This window comes from Takifugu flavidus, chromosome 14, assembly GCF_003711565.1.
Source record: "Takifugu flavidus isolate HTHZ2018 chromosome 14, ASM371156v2, whole genome shotgun sequence".
NCBI lineage: Eukaryota > Metazoa > Chordata > Actinopteri > Tetraodontiformes > Tetraodontidae > Takifugu > Takifugu flavidus.
The window spans coordinates 8,290,868-8,315,617 of NC_079533.1; the positions used below are offsets into that span (position 1 = coordinate 8,290,868).

The 24,750-nt window shown below is 45.3% G+C and overlaps 1 protein-coding gene across 3 annotated transcripts; it reads left to right on the forward strand.

Annotated features, from left to right (window-relative positions):
• The first annotated feature begins 790 nt into the window (after nt 1–790).
• Nucleotides 791–21,144, forward strand: klhl13 (kelch-like family member 13). 3 transcript variants are annotated; one of them, XM_057054263.1, is made up of 8 exons: nt 791–922; nt 1,780–1,851; nt 11,467–11,608; nt 12,056–12,188; nt 13,052–13,248; nt 13,430–14,225; nt 15,908–16,021; nt 19,579–21,144. In XM_057054263.1, exons 2-8 carry the CDS (start codon nt 1,799–1,801, stop codon nt 20,064–20,066), a joined length of 1,923 nt encoding a protein of 640 aa, XP_056910243.1. In that variant the 5' UTR covers nt 791–922; nt 1,780–1,798; the 3' UTR covers nt 20,067–21,144. The 3 variants fall into 3 exon arrangements, with proteins under 3 accessions (XP_056910243.1, XP_056910242.1, XP_056910244.1); XM_057054262.1 differs by lacking the exons at nt 791–922; nt 1,780–1,851 and adding an exon at nt 3,490–3,856; XM_057054264.1 differs by lacking the exons at nt 791–922; nt 1,780–1,851 and adding an exon at nt 5,836–6,642.
• The last annotated feature ends 3,606 nt before the right edge of the window (nt 21,145–24,750 follow it).

Consider the following 24,750-nt stretch of genomic DNA (forward strand, 5'->3'; position numbering starts at 1 on the left):
GTAAGGCCGATGTCACCTGATCGTATAAACAAGAAGATAAAGTTATGTAATGTCAAAAAAGGTGAAAACAATATTCGAATATCCAAATAGAGACCCAAATATCATCAGTCATGACATATTTATTTGACAAACAACGGCTCCTTAATGTTTTATTGATACTTTACTACAAAGGAATAGTCTTATTATCACTGTAGAGATCGAATTTGAGCTTGAAAACGTGCCAAAATGAATGTGTAAGAATTCAATTGACCACTCAATGTTAAGTGTTACAAGCACATTTTCGTTAATTTTCTTGATGTCAAACTAGTTCTCATGGTTCATGTAGCATTTCTTTTCCGAAAAACAGAATAAATCCAGTGGTTTATCCTTCGTAAATAATACACAACGCATCTCATTTGATTAAACTACTCATTCAACATCCACCCATCCATTATTGGAAGAGTTCACACAATTTAAAACAAAAACAAAAGAATATCAATGTAGTAACATTTTTTTACATTGTATTTATCTCTGCTAGATGTTTTAATGGAGTTACAGTTTTATTATTTTAAAGAAAGCATTTTAAGACAGATTCTAAACCCCTTTAGCTGGAAAATAAGCAGAACATTCTACGAAACCCAACAAGCAACAATAATTAACCACTTTAATATCTTTTTTTTAATCATCTTTTTCCCCAGACAACGAAAGATTTAAAGAAAGACGACTCCTCTTTAAAAACCACTTTATTTAGTAACGGAAGTCTCAGCCAATGAGGAAAGATTGCCATACTCTCCATCCAATGGAAAGTTAGCTTACTCGGGCTCTCCCAGTAAGCGAGGACGGGATTGGATAAAACAAGGAAGGAGGCTCCAGTGGATATAAGTGGATTTCAGGGCTTGTAAGGAAAACAAGGAGGCTAGTAAACGTTATCTCGTTCTCCAAGGTATGGAAGTTGCCTTTTACACTTTATATTTTAGATATAGAACAAACTGAAAGAGTAAAGATGGTATATTGAGCTGAACCAGCAGGGTGACAGTTAGCCACTGTCATTTGTTGGTAGGGGTAGACCTCCCAACCAACCACACTAAGTAATAAGTTACTCAAGTTAGGATCGCCCTCGTTGATTAAGCTGTCATATTTAGCGGACATCTGTTAACTTTAACCATCTCGACAGCAGAGCGGGCGACATTGTCGGTCTAACATTTCTTTGAAGCTGGCTGGCGTTCCAGGACTAGCCTGACTAGCTTTGTTAGCCTTAGCCTGTGCCGACTGGAGATGAAAAGTGTGTGTTGAGGCAACATGGCAGAAAATTAGCAGATGAGCTCCGGCTGCTCTCTGTTGCTTCTGATGAGAAGCTGCTTATTTGTCCACCGGGGAAGCAGACATCGTATCCAGGGCTGGAGCTTCAGTGTTAGTGTCATTTGAAGTGAATTTCCTGCTGATTTGCCCACCTTCTGGGAAGTTGAGAGACTGACAGAACTTCTTAAAAACCAAATTTTTCTCATGCAGTAAAAAAACAAACTAGCAAACACGGCTTTATTTACCACACCGTTTTGTTTAACCGTCCCCTTTTAATGTCAAACTAAAGCATATCCGCAAAACTACCGGTAAATGAGTGATGTTTTCTAGTGTCTCGTGATAGAACTTTATTTATAATGCCACTACATCTGATCATGAAATGACTGACAATCTCTTTATTTAAACAGAAGTTCTTACTTAAGTCATATTTTGTGTTTAGCCTGGTCCTGTGAAAGTTTCGATGCAGATTTTAACTTAAAACTCTCTATTTTTGTTATTTAGGTGTGGCTTTGGCGAGGGTATGGAGCACCCTATACACAGAGGGGAGACGATGCCCATCGGACTGCATGAGAGGTACGTTACCTGGCCGCGCTCAAACATTTTAGTCCTGGCCACTGTGGATGTATTGTTTTCGCCACGTTTTAAACTTCAGGTGGATGATGTGGGGTTTGGTTTGACAACACAAGTCATGCAAAAGGCCTGGTAATATGTGATCGTGTGTAGAAAGGAAATCACTTCCCCGTGGAATCAAAGATCAAGGTAATCCCTGATTAGAAAGAATAGCATGAGGACCGACCGGGATTAAAAGGTACTGCTGAGAGTCTTACATCGCGCCAGTGAAGGTTTTAAGATATTCTTGCTGGTGTGAATCCACATCTATATGACTGGTGCGGGAATTTTTGTAGCGTATATATAATAAAAACCTATGTATCTGTTACTCTGCCTGTTGTAGAAGATCTTTGCTTTTGGAATAACCCGTTTCGGGAAGCAGTTTCTGGACTTTTAGGAGGTTTTTGGACTTTTAGGAGGTTTTTGGACTTTTAGGAGGTTGTGCGGATTATGTGTGCTCTGTCGTGTTTTAACCGTGCTCAGTTTCTGTTAAAAAAACAGGAAAGATTTTATCCAGAATGGCAGAAAAGATTAATTGAACCATTAAAAAACAAAAAACAACACTTGAGTGGAATTCTCTAGTTCAGGTTGTTAAGCTCGTCCATTAGTGGAATTTGAGACGGGGTCACTTTGTAGCGTCGTAGAAACAAATCTCGTACACCAAGAGGTTTCATTGCTGTTTTTAATGTATGTGGCGTGCGTAATCCAGAAGGTGTTGCTCTGTGGCGTACATTCAGCGCGTCGTGCTAATTACGTAGCTGACACAGCTGTCACCGCGCACGGCAGGTTCGAGTGTACCATTTCAGCCGGTGTCGGGCTGTGTTAAATCCAACTGTACTGCTTCGTGCGACTGTAGCGCCGCTGACCTTGTTGTCCTAGAAGACAGAAGACTGGTAATATTCAATTTCATGTCCGGTTTTGAATCAGAGAATCGCATCACAATCGTGTCATTGAGCAAACTCTCAAGGGCTCTTTGTAATTTTTTATTAGTTATCGCTTTGGTTTTGCTGCATCATTCTGCCCGATCATATCTGATGGTGAAACAATGTTCTTTTTATTCCATCTAGACAAAACATGGAACAACTGTCTCAGTGTTAAGTTGACGTGATTATTAAATATTCTGATGTTTTTAAAGTACGTGGTGACATGTTCTTTCACACCCACTGCAAATATCTGTTATTTTCCCCTCCAGAACCATTTTAATGAGCATTTTTAGTCCGTCGAGGGTGTAGTGTTTATGTTAGAGTTTTACACTAATTATTTGTCCAACAGTTCTCAGAAAAATTTGGTTGGAGAAATAAAAAAACATTGAGGATACTGGGTGTTGCCCTGACCCTTCAGACTCGGAGGAACGGTGCAACTGCTGTTGTTGCTATGAAGGTCACATTTCCATTTTCAGTGTAAATAAAGAAAGCGGTGAACTTTTATTTGGACTAAAGTATAGAAGTATAAACCATCCGATTGATTGCCACTGGTTTCAGCCCCCAACTGTAATCACAGCTTCTTTAACAAGGGGGCGCTGTTGCTCACTTACTACCCTATTCACAAATCCTGGAAGGATGATAGGACGGCAGTTTCCCTCCTCCCCACCGCCACCACGAAACGCCAGTGAATGCAGCAGGGCAAGTTGCCGTGGTGGATGCAACCTATTGGCTTGCCGGCGCTGCTGCTGAAGTCACAGCCCCGACTGTAGCCCTGCGCTGCCGTCGCCGGTGTATTTCTGTAACTGCCCCTGCCGCTGCCCCTGCCGCTGCTCTCCCTCCCCCTTAAATGGTGTGGGCAGAGTGGGATGGACGACTGCATCGGAAACCTTTTCATAGAAATGGTCTTTGCTGCCGGTGCTGCTGTAGCACCATTCTGGTGACAACAACATGCCGTTGAAATGGAAAAGCGGTTCTCCCGTCAGCTGGAAATTCCCAGTGCCAGTGCTTAAGACATCCAGGTCTTCACCCCTCTCACCTGCCTACATGTGAGTACGAGCTTAATATCAGCTTCATCGTCATTGAGGAAATATGTATTTGGCGATGGATTTGCGTGGCTCTCCTTTTTTGATTGATGGTAGATTACGTTTGTATTTTTTTTGTGGGGGTTGGGAATATTTTTATTCCCGTCACCCCTGAGTAAGGTGCATTCAGCTGAGCCTTGTAGCGTGTCAGCCGTGTAATGCCTTCTGCATTGTAACCGTAGCCTTGGGCAGAAGTGCTGGTTTTGCCGCGAGGCTGGAGGTGGTAAGCACCTCGCAGACTCCAACTCCTGCCCTGTTCCCGTGGTTGTATTTATTTGGACGCAGGAACTCGGCAGCTTGGGAGGAGTCTGCCTTTGTCAGGATGTCTGGTGTGCCCTGGTTTAGAAGCTATTGTCATCTGCTCGGGGGGGGAGGGAAGTCAGCTGAAAGTGTTTCTCACATCTCTTCAGCCTTTTATCTGGGCTGCGTCCTGTGTAAATTCTGAATATGATCAGAGAGCTGCAATGATTCCACAGCAAACTAGACTAGTTTACCAGCAGTTTCAGCGACCAACTAGCACGGAGGGTAAATTTATTTCATCTCCAGAATTGGATTCCTGCAATCTCTGGCTTTACTTATGAGCTTATAAGCTTATTTGTGCTAGCTGGATATTTTTTTAACTGTTTGACTTGAATGTTATTTTGCTTTGTGCACCAGCGTATTAAGACGAGGCTTCTTCATCTTTCATCTTTGCGCAGGTCTCAAAGCTATTTGATCACTAAAAGATATCGTATCTCGGGTTCTTCCGAGGGTGTAGCTTAGAGGATGATTGACTTCCCCCACCCAGCTATATCTAAAGGGAAGATCGCGATGGCCAACGTGGCTTTAACACAATTCTCCTCAAGCTCTACTCATATTGGTGCAAAACCTTTACATCTATGAGCCTGTCTTCTTTTTTTTTTTTCCTCGATCACATTAACTTAAAAATAAAATGACAATACAATGAGCGTCGGTCCGTTAGAAGCTGCCGATGGTTTGGAGGCGAACTGGATGGCATAGTTCAGCCTCGTGGCTCCACCTTGCTTTGCCTCGTGAGGCTCGGTCCCAGCGGGCTCCTCACTATTTTAAACCGTGTATATTGTGTGATGTGTTTTTAGCCGCGATGATATTGGCCTCCCAATTATAGGTTACGCTGTGGTCAGGGAGAAGTCACCCTTTATAGGTCCTGCAGAGATATTTTTAACGTGCAGTGCTGCTGGGTGAGTCAGTGTATATGGATCCTTCCAGTGTAATGGACACAGGGAAGAGTTTTTGGAATATAATTGGTTAAGAGGTCCAATTTGCTTGCAGTATGATGTCTGTTGTCAAACCTCACCCAGCTATAAATAAATGCGGTTGTGCAAATGACATGGTAACAAGGAACACTTGAGGCCAGCTACTTGTGTAACCAAGTGACACACTTGGTCCTGAGTAATTCAACTTTCATTGTACATCTCATCTGAAACGGTCCTTGAAATCAACCTGTTCAGTGCTTCCTTTCTAATCACTTAATATGTTCCTCTGCTTCCTTTTGAATACTGACCTCCTGCTGAGTGTGCAGCCTTAACCAGTCTGAGAAGGGACCTTTAGAAAATGTCATAGCTCTTTTCTCACTCCCCACGTCCCCGGCTGTGCATTGTCAATAATGTCATTAGGGGAAAATGTTGCACGAATCTGTGCCTTTTTGTCAAATAAGGAACATAAAAACCTCCTTTGACCTTTGTGCTTTCGTTTCTCTGAAATTGAATAATCTGCTGTTTTCTTCCTCTTTTTGGTTGCAAATATTGTCTTTATGCCCAACAAACGTGGCTTTGATTTGACTATCAAAACGCAGCGAGTGTGCCAGCGTGTACCAAGTTCCATACTGACGCTCCTGTAGGTAAAACGAACGCTCGAAAAGGCAGTTTTGTCAACGCAGTTGCTCAGAATGTCTCTCCTAGCTGTCAGATCCTTATGCTGCTGCTAAGTCCTCCCGCGCTGTTCCTCCGCGATGATCTCTCTGAGGTAGACAGCCCAGAATTTTACACACGCAGCGCTGCAGCTTAATACGACCGAGACTCATTATTTGATCAATGAAACAGTTTGTACAGTTTTCGAAATCACCATCGCTGTAGAGATTAGGCAAGTTACAGGAAACTAAAAACGGTGGGTTTCCAGTTAATTAATGCACGCACTTGCAAAGAGGAGACAGCTTTATTCCCCGAAGTTGGTGCGTATCACAGTGTGTTATGTGTTAATTGGACCCGGGCAGGGTTGGCGTGTTAGCACAGATGTTAGGCCTACGGTGGCGCTCCTGGTGAACGCTTCGTATAATTTTATTCTCTATTTTCAAAGAAACTTTGATCGAGTTCACACATTATTTATGGCAGTGAGCACACATGCGTCCCGGTATGTGAAATACTGTGATAGAAGTAATCGGGCAACCAGGTGGAAGGTGAAAGGAAGAAGTTTGGATGCATCCAGCATCGAGGAGGAAATTGGAAAAAGGACAAACACGGGGTGGGAAGTTCAGTCCCACAGGCCGGAAATCAGACAGGAAGTGCTGAATGGCACAAGAAACCACGCCGAAAGAGGAAATGTGAGATGTGGCTAATGAAAACAAAGATGTAAGCTTGCCTGATAGGTACTGACAGCCTGCTCTTTGGAAGAGCCCTTCACTTCTCTCCCATTTTTGCCCTTTTCGTACAAAATCAAAGCGTCAGCATGGGATCATTTATTTTGGCTGAAAGGCCAGAAGGAAGGCGAAGGCGGTCGGGATAACGTAACGTCAAGTGAGTTCAGTCATGTGAAACTGTCATGTCTGCTGTTCGTTCACACACACACACACACACACACACACACACACACACACACACACACACACCACACACACACACAACACACACACACACACACACACACACACCTCTATATTGTTTAGGATTTGGTTTGATCATGTCCTCGGCTAATGTATTATCATACAACACTCCAGTTTGTTCTCAGCTGCTATGATTTAATCCTGGTTTTCAGGATGCAGTCGGTTATCCTGGATGCTGTCGTCCCTTTTGCTCAACACACACTCGTCTCACACACGCACACTCGTGCGCTTCATCAGCAGTTGGTCAATGCTGACAGATTGTCTGCTCCAGCTCCACCCACATACAGTCAGCGCTTGTTAAAACTGCCTTTTTATTTTTGATTTTTACCTGACTTATTGAGGCGAAATCCTTGACCTTACCGTGTGGTTCCATTTAAAAAGTGTGATTTTTAGCTCATTAAATCATCGCGGGCACCAAGGTTATCAGCATTGATTGAAGCAGTTATCTGGTGCTCATGGAGAGTTTGTCCTGTGCAGAGCGAGCTGCAACAGCTTTGGCCATAACAGCGCAAATAAATGCTCAATATGTTCTCTTAAGTGGACGAAAATCAAGCAACCAAACACGAAGGTTATCTTCATTTTCTATTACACTTCAACTGAAGTGAAAACACATCGTACAGCCAGTGCTATTTTATTTCAAATACTTCAGATTTCTTTTAATAATCCTCGATATATATTTTTTCCAAGAGCAATACATTTTCTTTTTTTAAGATGGATTTAGATTGGGCCAATTTAAATCAGAATGGGCCGAGCAAACATTTGTTACACAAGAAGCAGGGGTGTTTGAAATGGTTTGTTCTCTTTGTTTGCACTGGAAGTCTGGAATTAATTCAGTGAAAGAAGTGATTTTTCACTTCAAGTCGTGGTTACATAATTATGAGGAGTAGCTCCTCCGGTGGTAGACGGCAGCAGCTTTGCTGTATAATGGAACACAGTCCAATCTGTCATTTTGCATATTCTTTTTAACTCGCTAAGCATCCCTAAATGATGTTGTGGGGATTAGCTTAGTTACTTACTTAGTAGTTACTATGCTGAATATAGGGGGGTCAAAAGGTCAAGACTGTCAGCTGACACTCCTCAGCAGAAGCTTGATGCCAGAGCTCTAATTTCCCGTTACCACTGTGCAGAATAGCTCTGAAACATGTCAAGAGCACGAGATGGCGACGCCCCGAGAGCAAAAATGGCTTCACTTCAACAACGGGAGGATGTGGTGACAGGTCATTTGTATTTGTATTAGCCCCTGCCGCTAGAATTTCAATTTTTCTTCGGGTTTTTCCAGCACATTAGAACACTTGATAGACAAATAATTGAAGTTCTTAGTCGTGTGCATTGTTAAAAATGACTGGCTCTTTGAATGGTTAATCATTAATGACTAACCTGATTGCAACTCAACTACCATCAACTTTAAAAAATCGGGTAAAACGAGTCGGTAGCCACGATTTAAATCCGCTCTCGCGTGCTCATAAGACAGAAACGGAGGAAGGCCGAAGCTCCGACAGGATAAGTAAACGGAGCATCAAGGACATGCAGTCTGTGGCTGTGCATGTAAAGCTGTTGCCGTTCAGGTGGGCTGGGCTTTTTAAGCATACATGTAACCGTAAAGGTCAGTTTAATGCCAAGCTTTGTGAACCTGAAACGTAGCATTTTATCGCCTTCTATGAAGGCGGCTGCTTTCTGCACACGCTAGAGTTTTTGTTTTTCAGAGCAGAAGTTGTTCAGCGTCATGTGACTTTATTGCACCACTGTGCTCAGTGATTGAGAAGACACTGAAGCCTCATCACCGCTCTGCGTGCACGCACCCTGCTGACTGTCCTGGCATCGGTCCTGTTGTCAGCACCTTCCCTCCTCTCATCCCGTTACATGCTAGCCTCTCAGACTCGGAGTCTTCTGATCCTCTTTGTCAACAGGGCAGAGCTTGGGTCTCCTTTCTAATCATTGCAGATAAATCCTATTTTTATCTCTGTCTCATATCTGTGAACCAAAAGCAGAATTTTTAAAGTCTGTGAGGTGTATTTTGTGTCAGAATTAGCTAAATATGGGTTCCGATCATTGTTTAGTTCCATCATAATTAAACCTACTTGAATATTTCTCTACACTAAGCACGACAGGGGTTTGTCAGCCCTTCAGGACCTGAAATAGATTAGATTAATAAAGTTTCTCCCGGTGTAAGGCTGAGCATGACAAGGCGGCAAAGCTATACTTATTAATCTCTTAAGACTCATCTACTGTCATCCAGAGAAAAATCCAAGTTGACTTTAGCTCTCTGAACCGTCACTGGTGGGATGAAGAGGTTTAAGCTTTCCACTGACTTGAAGAAGCTCCATAGACTGTCATTCTCCTGATTGTTGCTATATCAACCCATTTCTCCTCAACTTCCTGTGATATTCTCAGCTCTGCTGTTCTCCTGTGTACGTCTGCATTATTTTAGCTGACTTTTTTTGTGTTTGGCTCGTTTAGCGTTAACATTTCGTGTGGCGGGACATCACAAAACTAAAATAAAATCATTTCCCTCATAGGACAGAGCTATATTACTTTTTTAAATTGGAACATCTGAAACTTGCCAAGTCATTCGTCTCCATTTCCAAGAATGATTCAGCGCTTCATTTGATATCAGCCAACATTTCCTTCAGCTGATGAGTGGAAGCAACTTCTCGTGTCATGATACCAATTCACGTCTCGATGCAGACATAACGTTCTTTCTTTCCTGCTCTGGTTTTTAACCCCTTTCTGAATATTTCCATCCAGCCAAGGCAGTGTTGGCCGATGGCTATCAAGATTAGACCGCTTTGTTAACCTAAAAGTAATGACAGTAAATTCCCAAGTTTGCTCACAAATTAGCAGTAGGATTTTTCATCCTGCAAGAAGAGAAGATGATTTAAGACCGCACTGTTCATCAATCATTATGATGAACGTCCGTGTACAGTAATTAATCTACCAGCTCTATATAAAAATGCATTAAAAGCAAATCTCTGTTCTCTTTCCCAACAAGTTGTCCATCAGCATTCTCATCCTGCTCTTATATACATTAAACTTCACATCCAGCTGCAGCTGCACATCCATATTTTGTCTTCTATGTCTGACAAGAGTGTTAAATGTACCCATAATAATCAATCACCTGGGGATGAGATTTACCCTTATACTGTTGTTAGAAATAGCAAAAACCATATAATTAGTCAACATCATCCACGTATTCGTCCATACGAGGGATAAGGACGACTGCATTAAATAAACATCCCCCCTAAAGCGATGACGCTTCTCCATCAGACAAGCAACGCCTCCTCACGGCTCCGTTTGATGAAACAAATTTACTGCCGTGCTGAGTTAGCCATTTTATCAGAACCAGTCCAATCCTCCTCCGACGGATGAGCAGCTTTCAAGTCTCCGATGCTAATCTTTGACCGTTTCATCATCTCCCTTTTACATACTAGTAAAAAAATTGCAGCAGCTTCACGTAGAGTCGCTGAAAGAAAATTCTGATCTCCTGTGCGTGCGAGTGAACAATAAAAGCGCTTTTAAATTTTTAATCACGTCATCAGTCACGGCCCGGTCCTTATGTATCACTAACTTAATTATTAAACCTGCCTCTGTTCTACAGATGCTTTAAAAAAAAAAAAAAAATGCTCCGTCGTCTTTGTACTGAAGCAACAGGAAGTGCTGGGCTGAGCACCCGGTCTCCTTTCATTCTGAGGGGAAACAGGAGAGGGAGAAACACGGATGTTTCCCATTTTCAGAGTGCCAACATCACGATTAGGCTGTGTTTGGCCGCGTTGCTTTACACATTTTCCACAAACATAACAACCGAACCATCGGCAACAGCGTTTTGCCTTGAAGCCGGTGTCTTTGTATGACTTGGGATTTGAATGTTCTGGAAACATCTTTTGCAGGCTGCAGCTCAGAATTGTGTAATTCCATGTCCTCATTTTCACTTGGCAGTGTGACATATCATCCCTTCCCTTTTGTGGATTATTCCTCACCGATTAGTCCTGCTCGAGTCCCAAAAGGACCGTCTCTGAGTCTCTATAGAAAGACTGCATTGCAGGCTGTTGAACACCAAGCCTCCTCCATAACTTTGTCTTGATACATTGTGAACCGATTCCCCATTCATCCACTTAAATACAGTCCACCTAGCCTACTTCTTATTCTTCACAAATACCTTACTGCGACATTTGTCGGGCCCCTGTGAATAAAATGTTGTTTTTTTACAGCGTGTAATACAAAAGAGAGGGATTGTCGGAAGGAGAGGCCAAAACCGCAGATATGAGATCTCTATCTTCTCCTCCCAGAACCATCTAGTTTATGATGCAGCGTTTTCATCTTTGATTGACGTTGTTGACGCTCACATTCCGACCACGCGTGGCCTTTCCACGGTGGCACCATGGCTGATAGCTTGGATGAATACGGATGTTTTGGAGGAAAAATCCCGAGGGCTAATTGTATCTGCTTTAACCCTGGCGTGTGCATACAAAAGGTTTTATCGTCTTTTAAGAGCGGAGGCAGCAATGTAGAGGCCTGGAGGAACGATTTGCCAATGACATTGAAGAGCTTTAAGAGCAGCTCCTTTCAAAGGCACTTTGGGAATAATCTGAGTTTTCTGCAGTTGTTTCAGGCTTCTGAATCTGTTGGTGAACAATTAGCCCACCGCTACTCAACATGTCCTTAAGCCAAATCATCTTGTTCTACTTTCCAATGCCTTTTGCCACCATGTCCGAGGGAACGACATTCTCCTTTTCCTCTGCAGATCCCTTGTGGAGGACGACGACGCTCACATGAAAGTTGCTCTGGGCTATGGTGATATGGGCATCTCTGCTCACCTGCAGGCGTCAAAGACAGGGAACACTCGATTTTTCACTAGCAACACACACAGCTCCGTGGTTCTTCAGGTAGGATTAACGACCTCATTTCTCTTTGTGTGTGTTATCTCTTTAAAATCTCACATCGGCTCCAAACATATAATTCTGAAGCAGCTGCATGCGAGACAACAAAGAGGAGCAGACAATCATACAGACAGCCCAAATAACCCAGAGAGCCATCATCCGCCACATCTGACAGGCCGTGACTAACAGCGCTCTGATAGATTGGCTCTGAACCAGCAGTGTTTCGATTTGTGATTGGACTCAGAAGTTAATCCAGTGACTGGCAGAGATTTATTTGTGTTTTCTGAGTGTGCGTGGTTTGTTTGTTTCTTTTATTAATTTAGAATTAATAAAAAAGATAAGATAAGTGTGGAATACTGGTGGGGTTTCAAGGTGTTTCCCTCAGTTGTGCTAAATCATTGTATACTTGCATTGGGTGGTGTGTCCACGTGCTTCTTTCTCCGCTCCCATCAGGGATTTGACCAGCTGAGGATAGAGGGATTATTATGCGACGTCACGCTGGTGGCTGGAGACGGAGACGAAGCCTTCCCCGTGCACCGCGCTATGATGGCCTCCTCCTCTGACTATTTCAAAGCCATGTTCACAGGCGAGTCTGCACAGCCTATCGGGAACATTTGCACGACACTGCATGAGCCCTCTAAGCCCTGATTGTGTGTATGTGTGGTAAACATCTATTCTGTTGTGATGAGATACGTTGATTAGTTTATTTCCTCCCCCTCTTGCACTGTAATCACTAATTATGCTTTGCATATATTCAGAATCGTATGAATACTTAAACAGCATCACCCATGGCGCTGTCATTTTCCCTCCTGGGAAATTACACAGATTGACCTTGTGCCTGCATCCTTCCAGTATTATAAGCCCCTGTTATTGTCCCTTTATGCTCATAATTATTGCAAATGTGCTTGTTTTATCCTCCATGCACACCGTATGTAGAGCAATAAATACCCATAAACTGCAAACATAGATGTAAATTAGCTGGATTAAAATGCATGTGCTCAGTAGTTATCTACTGCCACCGTGTCCATCGTGTTGTGGTATTTATTAGGTCATTTAGCAGCCTATTTATTTATACATTGAATATGCAAGGGCATTTGGAACAGTAAGAACCGGTGTGAGTGATTTCCGCCCTGTATTATTTTTGAGCCCGATTAAGAATAAATCATTCAGCTATTTTAATCGGAACAGTAGGAAGAGTGTTGAAGTGGGAGTAATAGGAAACTGGAGTTGAGTGAGGGATAGCTCATTAGTGATAAGGGAACCATGGGAGCAGAGATGCTGAGTAATGGGGCTCTGCTTGAGAATTTCATTCCTTTAACGATAAAATGCTTCAAATGACGCAATTCGTGTCTGTGCTTAAGAATGAGACATTTTAGTGTCACGGCCACTGGACCCGTGAGTCAGAACCAGGAACGCATTCCTTTAGCCCTGTATATTTTCCTGATGCAGGTGGAATGAAAGAGCAGGATTTAATGTGCATCAAACTTCACGGGGTCAACCGAATAGGCCTGAAGAAAATCATCGACTTTATCTACACCGCCAAGTTGTCGCTGAACATGGAGAATCTCCAAGACACACTCGAAGCAGCCAGCTTTTTACAAATCCTCCCGGTGCTGGACTTCTGCAAGGTGTTTCTTATATCTGGGGTAAGTAAACACTTATATTTCCAATGCTGTCGTTTACAGAGCTTCTCTCTATTCTTGACCAGTTAGTTTAGGTGTGCGAGGCCTGAACCAACTCCCCTCTCTGCATAGTTCCAGACACAATGCTTTTTAAAATAATGCATAGCATGAACCACCAAGATTTGAAAGCCCCTCGTCTTCACAGGTGTCTCTGGACAACTGCGTGGAGGTGGGTCGCATCGCAAACACTTACAACCTTACGGAAGTGGACAAATACGTCAACAATTTCATCCTCAAGAACTTCCCCTCGCTGCTGGGCACGGGCGAGTTCGTTAAGCTCCCGTTTGAGCGCTTGGCTTTCGTGCTGTCCAGTAACAGCTTAAAACACTGCACTGAACTGGACCTGTTCAAGGCGGCTTGCCGCTGGCTACGCTTTGAAGACAGCCGCATGGACTATGCTCCCAAACTCATGAAGAACATCCGCTTTCCCCTCATGAACCCACAGGAGCTCATCAATCACGTACAGACAGTGGACTTTATGCGCACAGACAACACTTGTGTTAACCTGCTCCTGGAAGCTAGCAACTACCAAATGATGCCCTACATGCAGCCTGTTATGCAGTCGGAACGGACAGCCATCCGCTCAGACAGTGCCCATCTGATCACTCTGGGCGGGGTCCTCCGTCAGCAGCTGGTCGTGAGCAAGGAACTTCGTCTTTTTGACGAGAAGGCTCACGAGTGGAAGGCGCTGGCCCCCATGGACGCGCCCCGCTACCAACACGGCATCGCCGTCATTGGCAACTTCCTTTACGTGGTGGGAGGCCAGAGCAACTACGACACCAAAGGCAAGACGGCGGTGGACACCGTGTTCCGGTACGACCCCCGCTACAACAAGTGGATGCAGGTAGCTTGCCTTAACGAGAAACGGACGTTTTTCCATCTCAGCGCACTCAAGGGACACCTCTACGCTGTCGGTGGGAGGAACGCTGCCGGGGAGCTCGGTAGGTTTATTCGCAGCTTTAGGTGGAGCGTTGCATATTCTTCAGATTTTTACATTTTTCTTTGACGTATTCTGAGATCAGGAAACTTTTCGTGGTCTCCTGATTAATTCTATGTATTCTCAGCTTTACAGTCCACTCAGAAAACCACAAAGATGCACCACCCAGCACTTAAATTCAGCTCTGTAGATGCAGCGGACAGACAGGGGGCCAGCGCTGTTCTGTTCTGGGTTATAATTAGACTGAAGAACACAGTCCTGGTCCGCTGACTCTCTGCACAACAGCCTTTTCTGCTTTACATCCCACCGCTGCGTCTGTGTGTGCGGTTGGGCCTCGGCCCGCCCAGCCCCGCCGCCTCATATTTGTTTACCCCGAATAGCGCAAGGGTGTAGTTTTATTATGCTGCCTGAAATGGCCACATCATAAAAGAGAAGCTTTACACAAAAGCTAATGGGTATTTATAGCAGCGGGTTTTGAGGGTTTGCATCTTATCTGATGCACTTTGATATGTTGTTTTGATCACACAGTGGCACAATAAAATGGTGTGATGGAGGCTGATCTGGCAGGCTCTGGCCTTTTTGTTATGTTAGCAGACCGTTTTCGGTTTCACAAAAATAAGATTATTTAGTATAAAAGCAGTCGGGTCGGTAGAGGGTAGGTCAGCCGTAGGACCTTTATTTAGGCATTCGGTGCTCGTTCAATATGTCGATGGTTGCAGGATATTAGATCATTGGCGGTTTGCTTCGATCCAGTTACTGGCAAATCCCAATTTTCTGTCATACTTTCAGCCCTGACCTCCTAACCTTTAACCATGGAATGTGCTATTAAATGAGGGGGAATTCCCCTCTGGGAAATGAATGCTGATATAGACGCTGTCCTTTTAGGCTGATCGTATAAACAACTGATCTGATTTATAATAATATTTGATACCAGTACCTGTTGATAGACAGATATGAAGCTTTGGTTTCTATAAATTATTAACATTATCTTTATACGCTACAAATAGCTATTTTCTCTACTTTATATTCATTTGGTTGAATTATAAATAAACCTTTTTTTAGAAAATTGGACCCGTTTTAATTAACGGGATAATTCAGTTGACCAACTGCAACAATTTGCTGCGTGTTGGGGAAAAATAAACCTCCCGTCCTGCTTGCGAGGCGCGCATGTCCCTCGGTGCCGCGTTATCCTGTTAAATGATACGAGATATGGTAACAAGAGATAACTCCTCAGTGACGCTTCAGGAAACACAAACCCACATTTGTCAGAGGTGCGTTTGATTCAGAGCCTGAAATCGTCCCCAGTCGTCCCCAACCCCTCCGATTCCTCGACGGTAGCACCACGGCCGTCGTGTTCCGCTTTCTCTCCTCCCGTTCTTCCCAAGAACTTTGACCCCGGCCCCCATTTGCAGGCAGTTTCCAGCCCGTGTCCATATTCTTTTGCTCACAGCTTGCAGAGCCACCCTCGGTGGTCGTGATAAATGAATATCCGATCTCCCAATTTCCTGTGCATTCAGAGCTGGGGGGGGGGGGGTGGCGGGGTTGTCCACACTGTGTTTAAATCTGTGTTTTAGCTTGCGCGCTGAGGCCCTCCAAGGCCTTATTTGCTGCTGTTTGTCCTCTTTAGATCAGTCTTGACCTACTTTCTGCTAATATGCTCCCTTTTTTCCCCTTCTTTTCTTTAAGCTACTGTGGAATGCTACAACCCAAGAACAAATGAATGGACTTATGTTGCCAAAATGAATGAGCCACATTACGGCCACGCTGGAACGGTGTACGGCGGTTATATGTATATTTCAGGTAAGTGTCTGTGGAAGAGTACAGGAATTGATTCGTTCTTTTAAGATCCATCTCCCCAGGCGGCATTTACACACGGGTGAAGTTAGCTAGAGCAAACGTGAGCTCGGGGTCTGTCGGGCCAGTTGCTTGTTCGTGAGGTGTCAACACCTTGTTCGCTTTAAGGAACTGAGAACAAATCCCACGTTATGGAAATGAGCCCTAGTTTCAAAGTGCGACGAATCCAGAGTTCCTCTACAAAGGAAGGTAAAGGAGGGGTGGAAGGGAAAATTGGTCAGGAAGGAGAGAAGCGGCGGACTGACGCTCACGTTAGAGTGGTGAGAGCCAGTTGGCTGCTGTTATCCTTTTCCAACATAAAGACGTGAGTGAAAAATCTGGAGTTCTTTGCATTCCTGAAGTAAAGTCAGCTCTTGTTATGATGATGGACTGCATCTGCAGCCTGGCTCAAAGAACATTTAATCCTCCTCTGCGCTCTCATGCTGGGAGGCTCCAGCAAATGAAAATAAATTACACAACACTTCTTTTGTCTCAGTCGTTTATTTACAGTGTGAGGTGCTGACCAGCATGCTCGGGGTTTTATTAGGTACACTCTCTGATTTGATTACCCTGTGCACAGCGCCAGCAAATTTAATTCTGCAATCGGCACAACTCATTAATCCTGCTAGTCTTTTCGGCATGGTGCAGTTGGCCCGCTATATTTGTCAGATATGTTTCCGAGCGCCGCTAAATATATCTCACAGCTCGTTGTATGTCTTCATTTTTGAGAGACTGGGAAGATTTCTGCAGAGAGTTCTGTTATTGCACGGAGCCCCATTAATTTGAATTTATCCTGGGATAGCTGGACTAATCCCTTACATGCTCACTGTGATTGCTTATTAGCACCAAGTATATCTCCCATTACTACTTTTTAATTAACCAGTATTTCTCTCCTTGGCAACAAGATGAACATATTGCTTCATACGGACTAGATGGTTGTCCAAACTGAGCAGAATTCAAGATAAAACCGCGTACATTAGCGCAGGAGGAGATCAGTAATATGTTGCTTTGGAGCAAAGTTAATCTGCTTCTTGCAGGCTGTTTTTCCCCAGCCTCTTTTATCGCTGTACTTTTTTGGGATGCATGAGTTCTTTTTCCACCCGATTTGATATTCAGATGGATTTGCACACATTAGCGGGATTACAGGAAGGTGCGTTGCTGGGTTTTTTTTTCTTAGCAGCTGCTGCAGCTACACCTGCGCATGCTGTCAGGAGAATATTCTTTAGTTTGTTTTTCACACCGCTTTGAGAGTTTTCAGGGGCTCTGACAGAAACCAGGCCATGCATCGCAGCTCACATTAAACCTGTGCGGATGTAACGATCGCCGCGCTTTAAAATTCAGGAGGCGCAGGTAAACGCCAGCACGCATCAGATGATTCCGGTCGCTCCGAGGCTCTAACGAAGCTCCCGCAGTCTCCGGGGTTGCAGTCGTGCTGCGCAAGGTGACCCGTGCTGAAGTGCAGTTCTGTGTCCATCTGTCACTGCACATCAGGTCACTTTTTCCAGCTGTGCAGCTGAGCTGTCTGAAGCCATTCCGTCAGCTGGCTGAAGCTGCCAAATGCACTCAGCCCACAGACCATCACGGCTCAATCGGATTGGCAGCGTTCAGACACGAGGACTGGACCAGTACGAGACGGGCCGCCTTATTCCAGACATTAGAATATGTGTGAAGGTGATCTCGCACTCGTGAACAGTTGTTTTGTTCTTAACTCTGCAGTCTACAAGGCAAATTCTGAATACTAAATGGAACTTAGGCTGGAGTGGTTGTAGTATGCTAGGACATACTGTGACATCTAATAACATTAATGACATTTAGATCAATCTAAAAGTTGGAAATGTTTCTAAAAAAAAATCAATCGTCTCTTTTCAATTGTGTAAATTGGAGTATTGTTTTGCTCCTTTGGCTGGAATTGCATTGCTGAAGAGTTATATATCTTTATTTGAAAGCTTGTCATTGTTACGTCGCTCAGTCGTTTCTAATTAGTGCGGCTAAAGTGCTCCTGTGGGGCTCTTTGACTAAGTGCACTCCTGCAGGTAGCCTCGCTGCCGTAGCTCAGCCATTGTTTCTTTAGCCACGTCTGAAAGCCCCAAGTGCTGAGAATCTGTGCATTTATTAGTGGGAGGGGTTCCGGGAACGTCCCCTCATGTGTCAGGTGTCCTGAGCTAATAAGAGCTTTTTGGTTTATTAGGTGTTTGTTCAACACATCCACGCATTAATGAAGGGACTGCCCAGTTCATTAGTGCACCTTGATCACATCTCATGCAATGCTAATGTAGACTAATTAGCTTCCGCCTCATCCAAATGTGCCATCGTCTGGTTGTTGTCTGGGGGATTTGACGTTAGAAATACAGATCTCTGTTGGTTTGGAGGTCTTTACCGTCACGCGTCCCTTTTCCCACCACACCCATGTCTCTGTTGTCTCCCTTTATCTCCTGCTTGTATTGTTCACCAAGCGGCTTCACTGGTTTCTGGTTTAACATCTACATTATTGAAGAGAGAAAACCACCCTGTCTCCAGGAAGGCATCAACCTGCTTTTATATATACGTGCACACATATAAAATGCAGCTTTAACAGCCAGAATGTTGAGACAGGATGCAGGAGACTGTTCCAGTGCCAGTTTTCAGAGACAAACTTTTATTTCCCCGCGTTGGCACAAACCTGCCGGGTGTGCAGAGGCTTTTTGTCTGCCTGTCTGACGCTGACTCAATTTGGCAAAACCTTGTCGGCTCTGATCTCCTTACCAATGGAACAATTACGGCAGACTTTGAGATACCCGAAGACTGATCAGACATTGCATCAGGGAAAGGCCACAGCCCTTGAACGCAATTCCAATCCAATCAGGGCCGCTGGAGGGAAAACGCAGGCCACCCCACGGCGGCTTCACCAATCCCGTTGTCCCATTTGGATAAACAAAGCGGATTGTCTGGCTATCTTTAGATTCGATTGCTTAAAGAATCACTGCATCACAGATCTGAGTCACGGCAGCCGAACAGGGCGGCTCACCTCAACAATGAACCGGGAGCACAATCGGTGCAGCAGCAGAGGAGGGATTGTGGCTCCAAAAGCCGCGCTCTGCAAATCTTCGCTGCATTCGCTCCGAGTCATTCTGCCTACGGGGGGGAGGGGCGGCCTGGCTTCTACCCAAATGCATGCTGGGATTGTGTTCCTCTTTATTTTAAGCCTTCCCTGTAGACATGTCCTGTTTTTTTTTTCTCTCTTTTTTCTCCCCGTTTTCCCTCTGCTTTTCGTGTCCCGGTGTCTCCAGTTTGTCTGCGTGTGAACATTTTGTCAGCCGCTTCTCTTTGTGCCCAGCGTTGAGCGTTAGCGTTGTGAAGAAAAGAGCCCGAGCAAACACCGGTGCCACATTTTGTTCTGCCGTTTCGGTTTTTAAGGGAAAACGTGAAGCGACGCCAACGGATGAATGAAAGAATGGAGGTTGACATGACGAGGGCACCCAAAAAAGCCCTTTTCCTCCCCCTTCTGATCAGTGACCAGGCTAATTTCTGCTCTCTTTTCGCTGCAGGGGGAATCACTCATGACACGTTTCAGAAGGAATTAATGTGCTTTGACCCAGATGCAGACAAGTGGACTCAGAAAGCTCCCATGACGACAGTGCGCGGCCTCCATTGCATGTGCACGGTGGGCGACCGTCTCTACGTGATCGGAGGTAACCACTTCCGGGGCACGAGCGACTACGACGACGTGCTGAGCTGCGAATACTACTCCCCCGCCCTCGACTTATGGACACCTATCGCTGCCATGTTGAGAGGCCAGAGCGACGTGGGCGTGGCCGTCTTTGAAAATAAGATCTACGTGGTGGGTGGATACTCGTGGAACAATCGCTGCATGGTCGAAATAGTACAGAGGTACGATCCTGAGAAGGACGAATGGCACAAAGTGTTTGACTTACCCGAGTCGTTGGGCGGGATCCGAGCCTGCACACTCACAGTTTTTCCTCCTGAAGATATCTCGGGCTCGCCCTCGAGAGAGTCGCCGCTCGCAGCACCTTGATGAGAAACGATGGGGGTGCCCCGTTTTGCCCACGCCCCCACAATCCCTCGCCCAGCAGACACCCACGACAGAAACACCTTATAGACATTGTTTGCACTTCCTCTTTGGACAACATCTGTATTGCATCTCGAAGCAACTCCCAAGTCCACTTCCCCTTAAACTATGGAGAACCCCCCCCCCCCCCCTCCCCAAGTGATGAAACCTACATACCGACACAGTCCGGCAACCTAATTACATGCTAAAGTTGCGCAATCGGTATATTTTTGGCAGGAATATCTTAACTTGAAAAGTGACTTTGCAAATCAACTTTTCTACCTGATGTCTACAGAGGTTTCCTATGTCTTGTTTCTTTAGACATTGGACCTTGACATGTCGCCTACGTGCTGACTCTCCTCTAGTCTTTGCCAGGTTAGTTGCAGGTGACCCCCCCGAGAGCAGACGCGTGAGGACCTTTGACCTAACGATGGACGATGCGCCGCCGCTCTCTTAAACAGGAGTGAAGCTAGTAGACCCTGGGACAGAGACGCCGCCATCTTGCTCTTTCGGCATCATTTCTAGAGGCGGAGCGGCCGTGGTCGGGAAACAGTCGGCGTTTAAATTTCCTGCCTGTACGCTCCCGTCGCCCAGGCACGGGCAGATCACAGCGGTCAGATGTTGGTGTTTCGCCAGGGATGACTAGTTAAAGGCATGAACACTTGGACTTTTTAAAATGAAACACTTATTTGGCGCAAGTCCTATCTAAAAATGACGCGGGAGGGTCTTTTATGTTACTGCAAACCACCACCAGAGGGCAATCAAGATGTTTTGATATCACTTCCTCTCATGTCGTCCATCTTTATACGTCTGGTAGGGACAGAACTCCAGAATACAGCTGGTTTTTAAAACTCAGGGGTTGGCCCAGGCCCCATCTACATAAGCTAAAGCCCCCCCTCTCTCTCTTTCTCTCTCTCTCTCTCTGTTTCTCTCTCTCTTTCTCTCTCTCTCCACACACACAGTTTCAGATCTTTCCAGCAAATGCTATGAAACTGTTAACGAAATTGTGTTTTCTAAATTTAATAAAAACGATTTTGAAAGTAGAGTCGAGGTTACACGTGTTTATTATCCTGAAGCGTTTGGAGAGCAGAACAGATCTAATTGAAGGGTATTTAGCATTCTCTACGGGTGTATTTAATCCATGGAGTCGATCAATATATTGACACAAATGTATTTTTAACTAGAAGTGAATGTTAGTCTCCTGGTTTGACATCATATTTCTTCCTCTGTGTCACGGAGTTAAATATTCCTCTCCTCCGGTGGTCCGAGCCCATCAAACCGCTCCCGCTCGCACAAATGGCTGCGCTCTAAATTCCCCAGAATGAAGACAGACTGCCACCCTGCTCCTGGACAATTACGGCCTTAATGGCAGCATACGGTGTCCAGGACGTCCCCCGCATGCTGTTACCGGGGACAACAGCTTTCTGCCACCATCAGGTGAGTTTGGTCCGGAGCTTTGGATGCTCATTATGCTCTCATTATCCTGCACTAACGAGGGGCCGCAGGAGCCTCTGCAGGGGCTCTGCTGATGTTGCTGCGGGTTATTTAAATTTTTGGCTCCTTTTCTCTCATCTTCTTTGTGACACGTCCTCTTTTCATTAATGCGTAATTTGTGTTTTTTGGGCATTGCCCCCCCCCCCCCCCCCCACACACACACCGTTTTCCTGGCATTTGGCATTTCAAAAGCCCACTTTTGTGCAGGAGCTTATCGTAAGTCCTCTTGATGGAATCGTTTGTGTCGTTACAAATTTAAGGGCGCCGCTTCCGTAATCCTTTAATGGAAACTCAAACCTGCTGAAGTCAAGAAATGTGGCGGGCCTTTGCTTTTGTAATTTGGTATCCATCCCTGGTCGTTTGGGCGAAAATAAATCAGGCGAGGTAATCATCTACCGTCGGCATCGGAGCACAAATAGACAAATCACCTCGAATGCACAAAGCAGAGGCTCTTCTGGGGGAAATGGGATGAAAAGGCAATAGAGGGGAGAGCGAATATGTTGCTTTTTATGAAAACCTACCCAGGGAAAACAGCGTCTGAAGCTTCGGAGCCCAATCTTCAGAATTTAATCCATACGCAGAATGTTTTGATGTTGTTGAACAATATTACTCGACTGAGCGAACATACCACAATTATCAAATTCCCCTGGTTGTTATAATTGAAATAATCCTGAATATGAGCGATGGTTCCTGGGCCCCAGAGGAGGAACAGAAGCCACAAAGGGCTCCTGAGCTGCACTGTTAATGTTATCAGCGCTTCAACCTGAGAGAGTGGACTCATTTGGCACGATAACCTGGAATTACACAGGATATTAGGCGGCCTTTTGTATTGGCATTGCAGCGTGACGTTGTCATTCAGGCCAAAGGCTCCTGACTTATTTAACTGATTGTTAAATGGGTCTGAGAGAAGACGTCGCCTGACATTCTTAACGCCCTGCCAGGCTTCACCGCCTGAAGGGCACGTTTGAAAAGGCTCAAAATGTCAACCTCAGCAAATCCGCAGGAGCCTCTCTCGCCCCGCCAGCGGACGTGGACGGACCGTTACGCGCCACCGAGGTTCGCGCATCCTGAATGGAAACCTCGGACTTTTAGGGGACGCGGTGTCCTCGGAGAGAAGTGGAGCAGGAGATTACAAGTGTTTACCTGCCCCCCCCACCCCACCCCACCCCACCCCGCTTCGCTACCTGCGCATCTCGGAGGATTCCGCCGCCACTGGAGGCGCGCTGGCTTGATTCAGCAAAGGGATGAAAGAGGCGCGTGTGGATTAAGGCGCCGAGTCTTTCTTGACATCCTAATGCATGCATGCATCGGTGGCTCGGCGCGCCTCCAGACAGCTCCTCCTCTCATCTCCTCCTCTCATCTCCTCCCAGTCAGAAAATGACCCAGATTCTCCGGGCTGCTGGATGTGTTTACATACACGGAACACTAATGACATTGTCAGTCAGCGTGCTGCGCTCGCAGCAACAAGGAGAGATGCTCTCCGTGTGACTAAAGCTCCATCCACCTCCCATTAGGGTGAAATACTCTGCAGAGCCTCAGATCCCCCGCTGTCCTCTGGCGGCATCCATGATGGTGTTAATGGATATTGATCCCTGCGCCTGGCAGACGCCCAGGATCTCCTGATGTTGATCCTGCCACATGTATTTATTTTTGCTGTGGCTCATGAGCTGCCTCCTGTTATTAGACTGATTGATTTATTTTTTTTGGTGGGAATAAAAGGGTTTGTGTCTGTCTGGCCTCTCTTGTCTTGTATATTCAGAAAAGGTCAGGTCTTTTCTTGTCCTTTAGAGCTCTGCGTCCCCTGAGACTGTGTCCTGAATAATCTGTGCTTGTTCCTGCATCAGCAGCGGGAATTATTTATTTTATTTACCCACAGATGGTTGACTGGGAGTGGTTTTGTTCAGCATGGTTGCAGGCATCAGAAGACGGTGGACGATTCCAGGGCTCCGTCTGGTTCACAAAATAAAGTCATTATTGTCAGTGAAGAAATGGGAGGTTTGCTAAGAAAATGGTTTGCAGCCAATTGTGGGAAATGATTATTCCTGGAGAATGTTTATACAATATTTTCAAAGAATTCCTGCATGTTTCTTCCCAAAGCAAATATCAATACAAGTGTAAATCATAAAGAGAAAAGCCAGGACTCAGATTAAACGTTGCAAACAACTTTTTCCCCCCCTTTTTTTAATATATTTGGAGATTTATGGCTGGTCTAAAGCTTCTAAATCCTCACTGGACAGAAATATTTCCTGGCCAAAGCCATTAATCCCACACCTGATCGCATGTATTTCCCCCCTTTGTTGTTTCCTTTTTTGTCCAGTTCAAAATGGAGACTGTGATCGACTGGCAGCACGTCCAACCGTCTCCCAACCGTCATGCCAGACCGTGCTGCGATGTGCTCCAGTGCCTCCTCGACAATGGGATTGGGGGGGAAAAGGAAAAACATCGAGGAAAGAATATAAATGTGGAGGAAGAACTAGAGAGGCTGATGCTGTTCTTCCTCTAGAGCTGCTGACAAGTGCAGAGCTGGAAAAGTGCAGGTGCGCTGGGAGAAGTATTTAACCTCCTGAGGTTAAATACAGCTCTGCTTCCATGTCCCTCCAGGTTTGCTGCACTCTTAAAGATTCAGCTGCCTACATGTGAGCAGCAACTGCCTTCAACCGCTTATGGGATGTAACTAAGAGCATTTAGGCCGCCTCATTGATTTAAGTCCTATTTTACGCCGCATGTTCTATTTTTGGCATCTATAACTTCCACATCCGCAGCATTTAGTTTTCCTTTCCCATTTGATGTGGGCTAATCCAGAACTGGATGAGTCCTTTGTAGCCTGAGCTTGAGCTGCCCCCGTACCTGACCTGTCCGTCCCCCGTTGCTGGTTTGTTCTTCCATCCTTCGGCTCAGACTCGGAACGCAGAAGAATATTGCTGTTTTTATTTCCCAGATCTCCTGCACTGGGAAACAATTGGACTGGATGTGACTGGAAATGTCTCCACAGCCTCCCTCCTGCTGCTCTCCTCTTCCATCACTCTGACGCCCGTGTTTGTTGACTCCATCAGTCCGGCGCATTGATCCGCCTCTTAGTTGTGTTTTGGTTGTAGGCTGACAGCGGTTGACTTTCCAAGCGCTGGCCTCGGATGCCGAGTGGTCGATCTCGGGATAT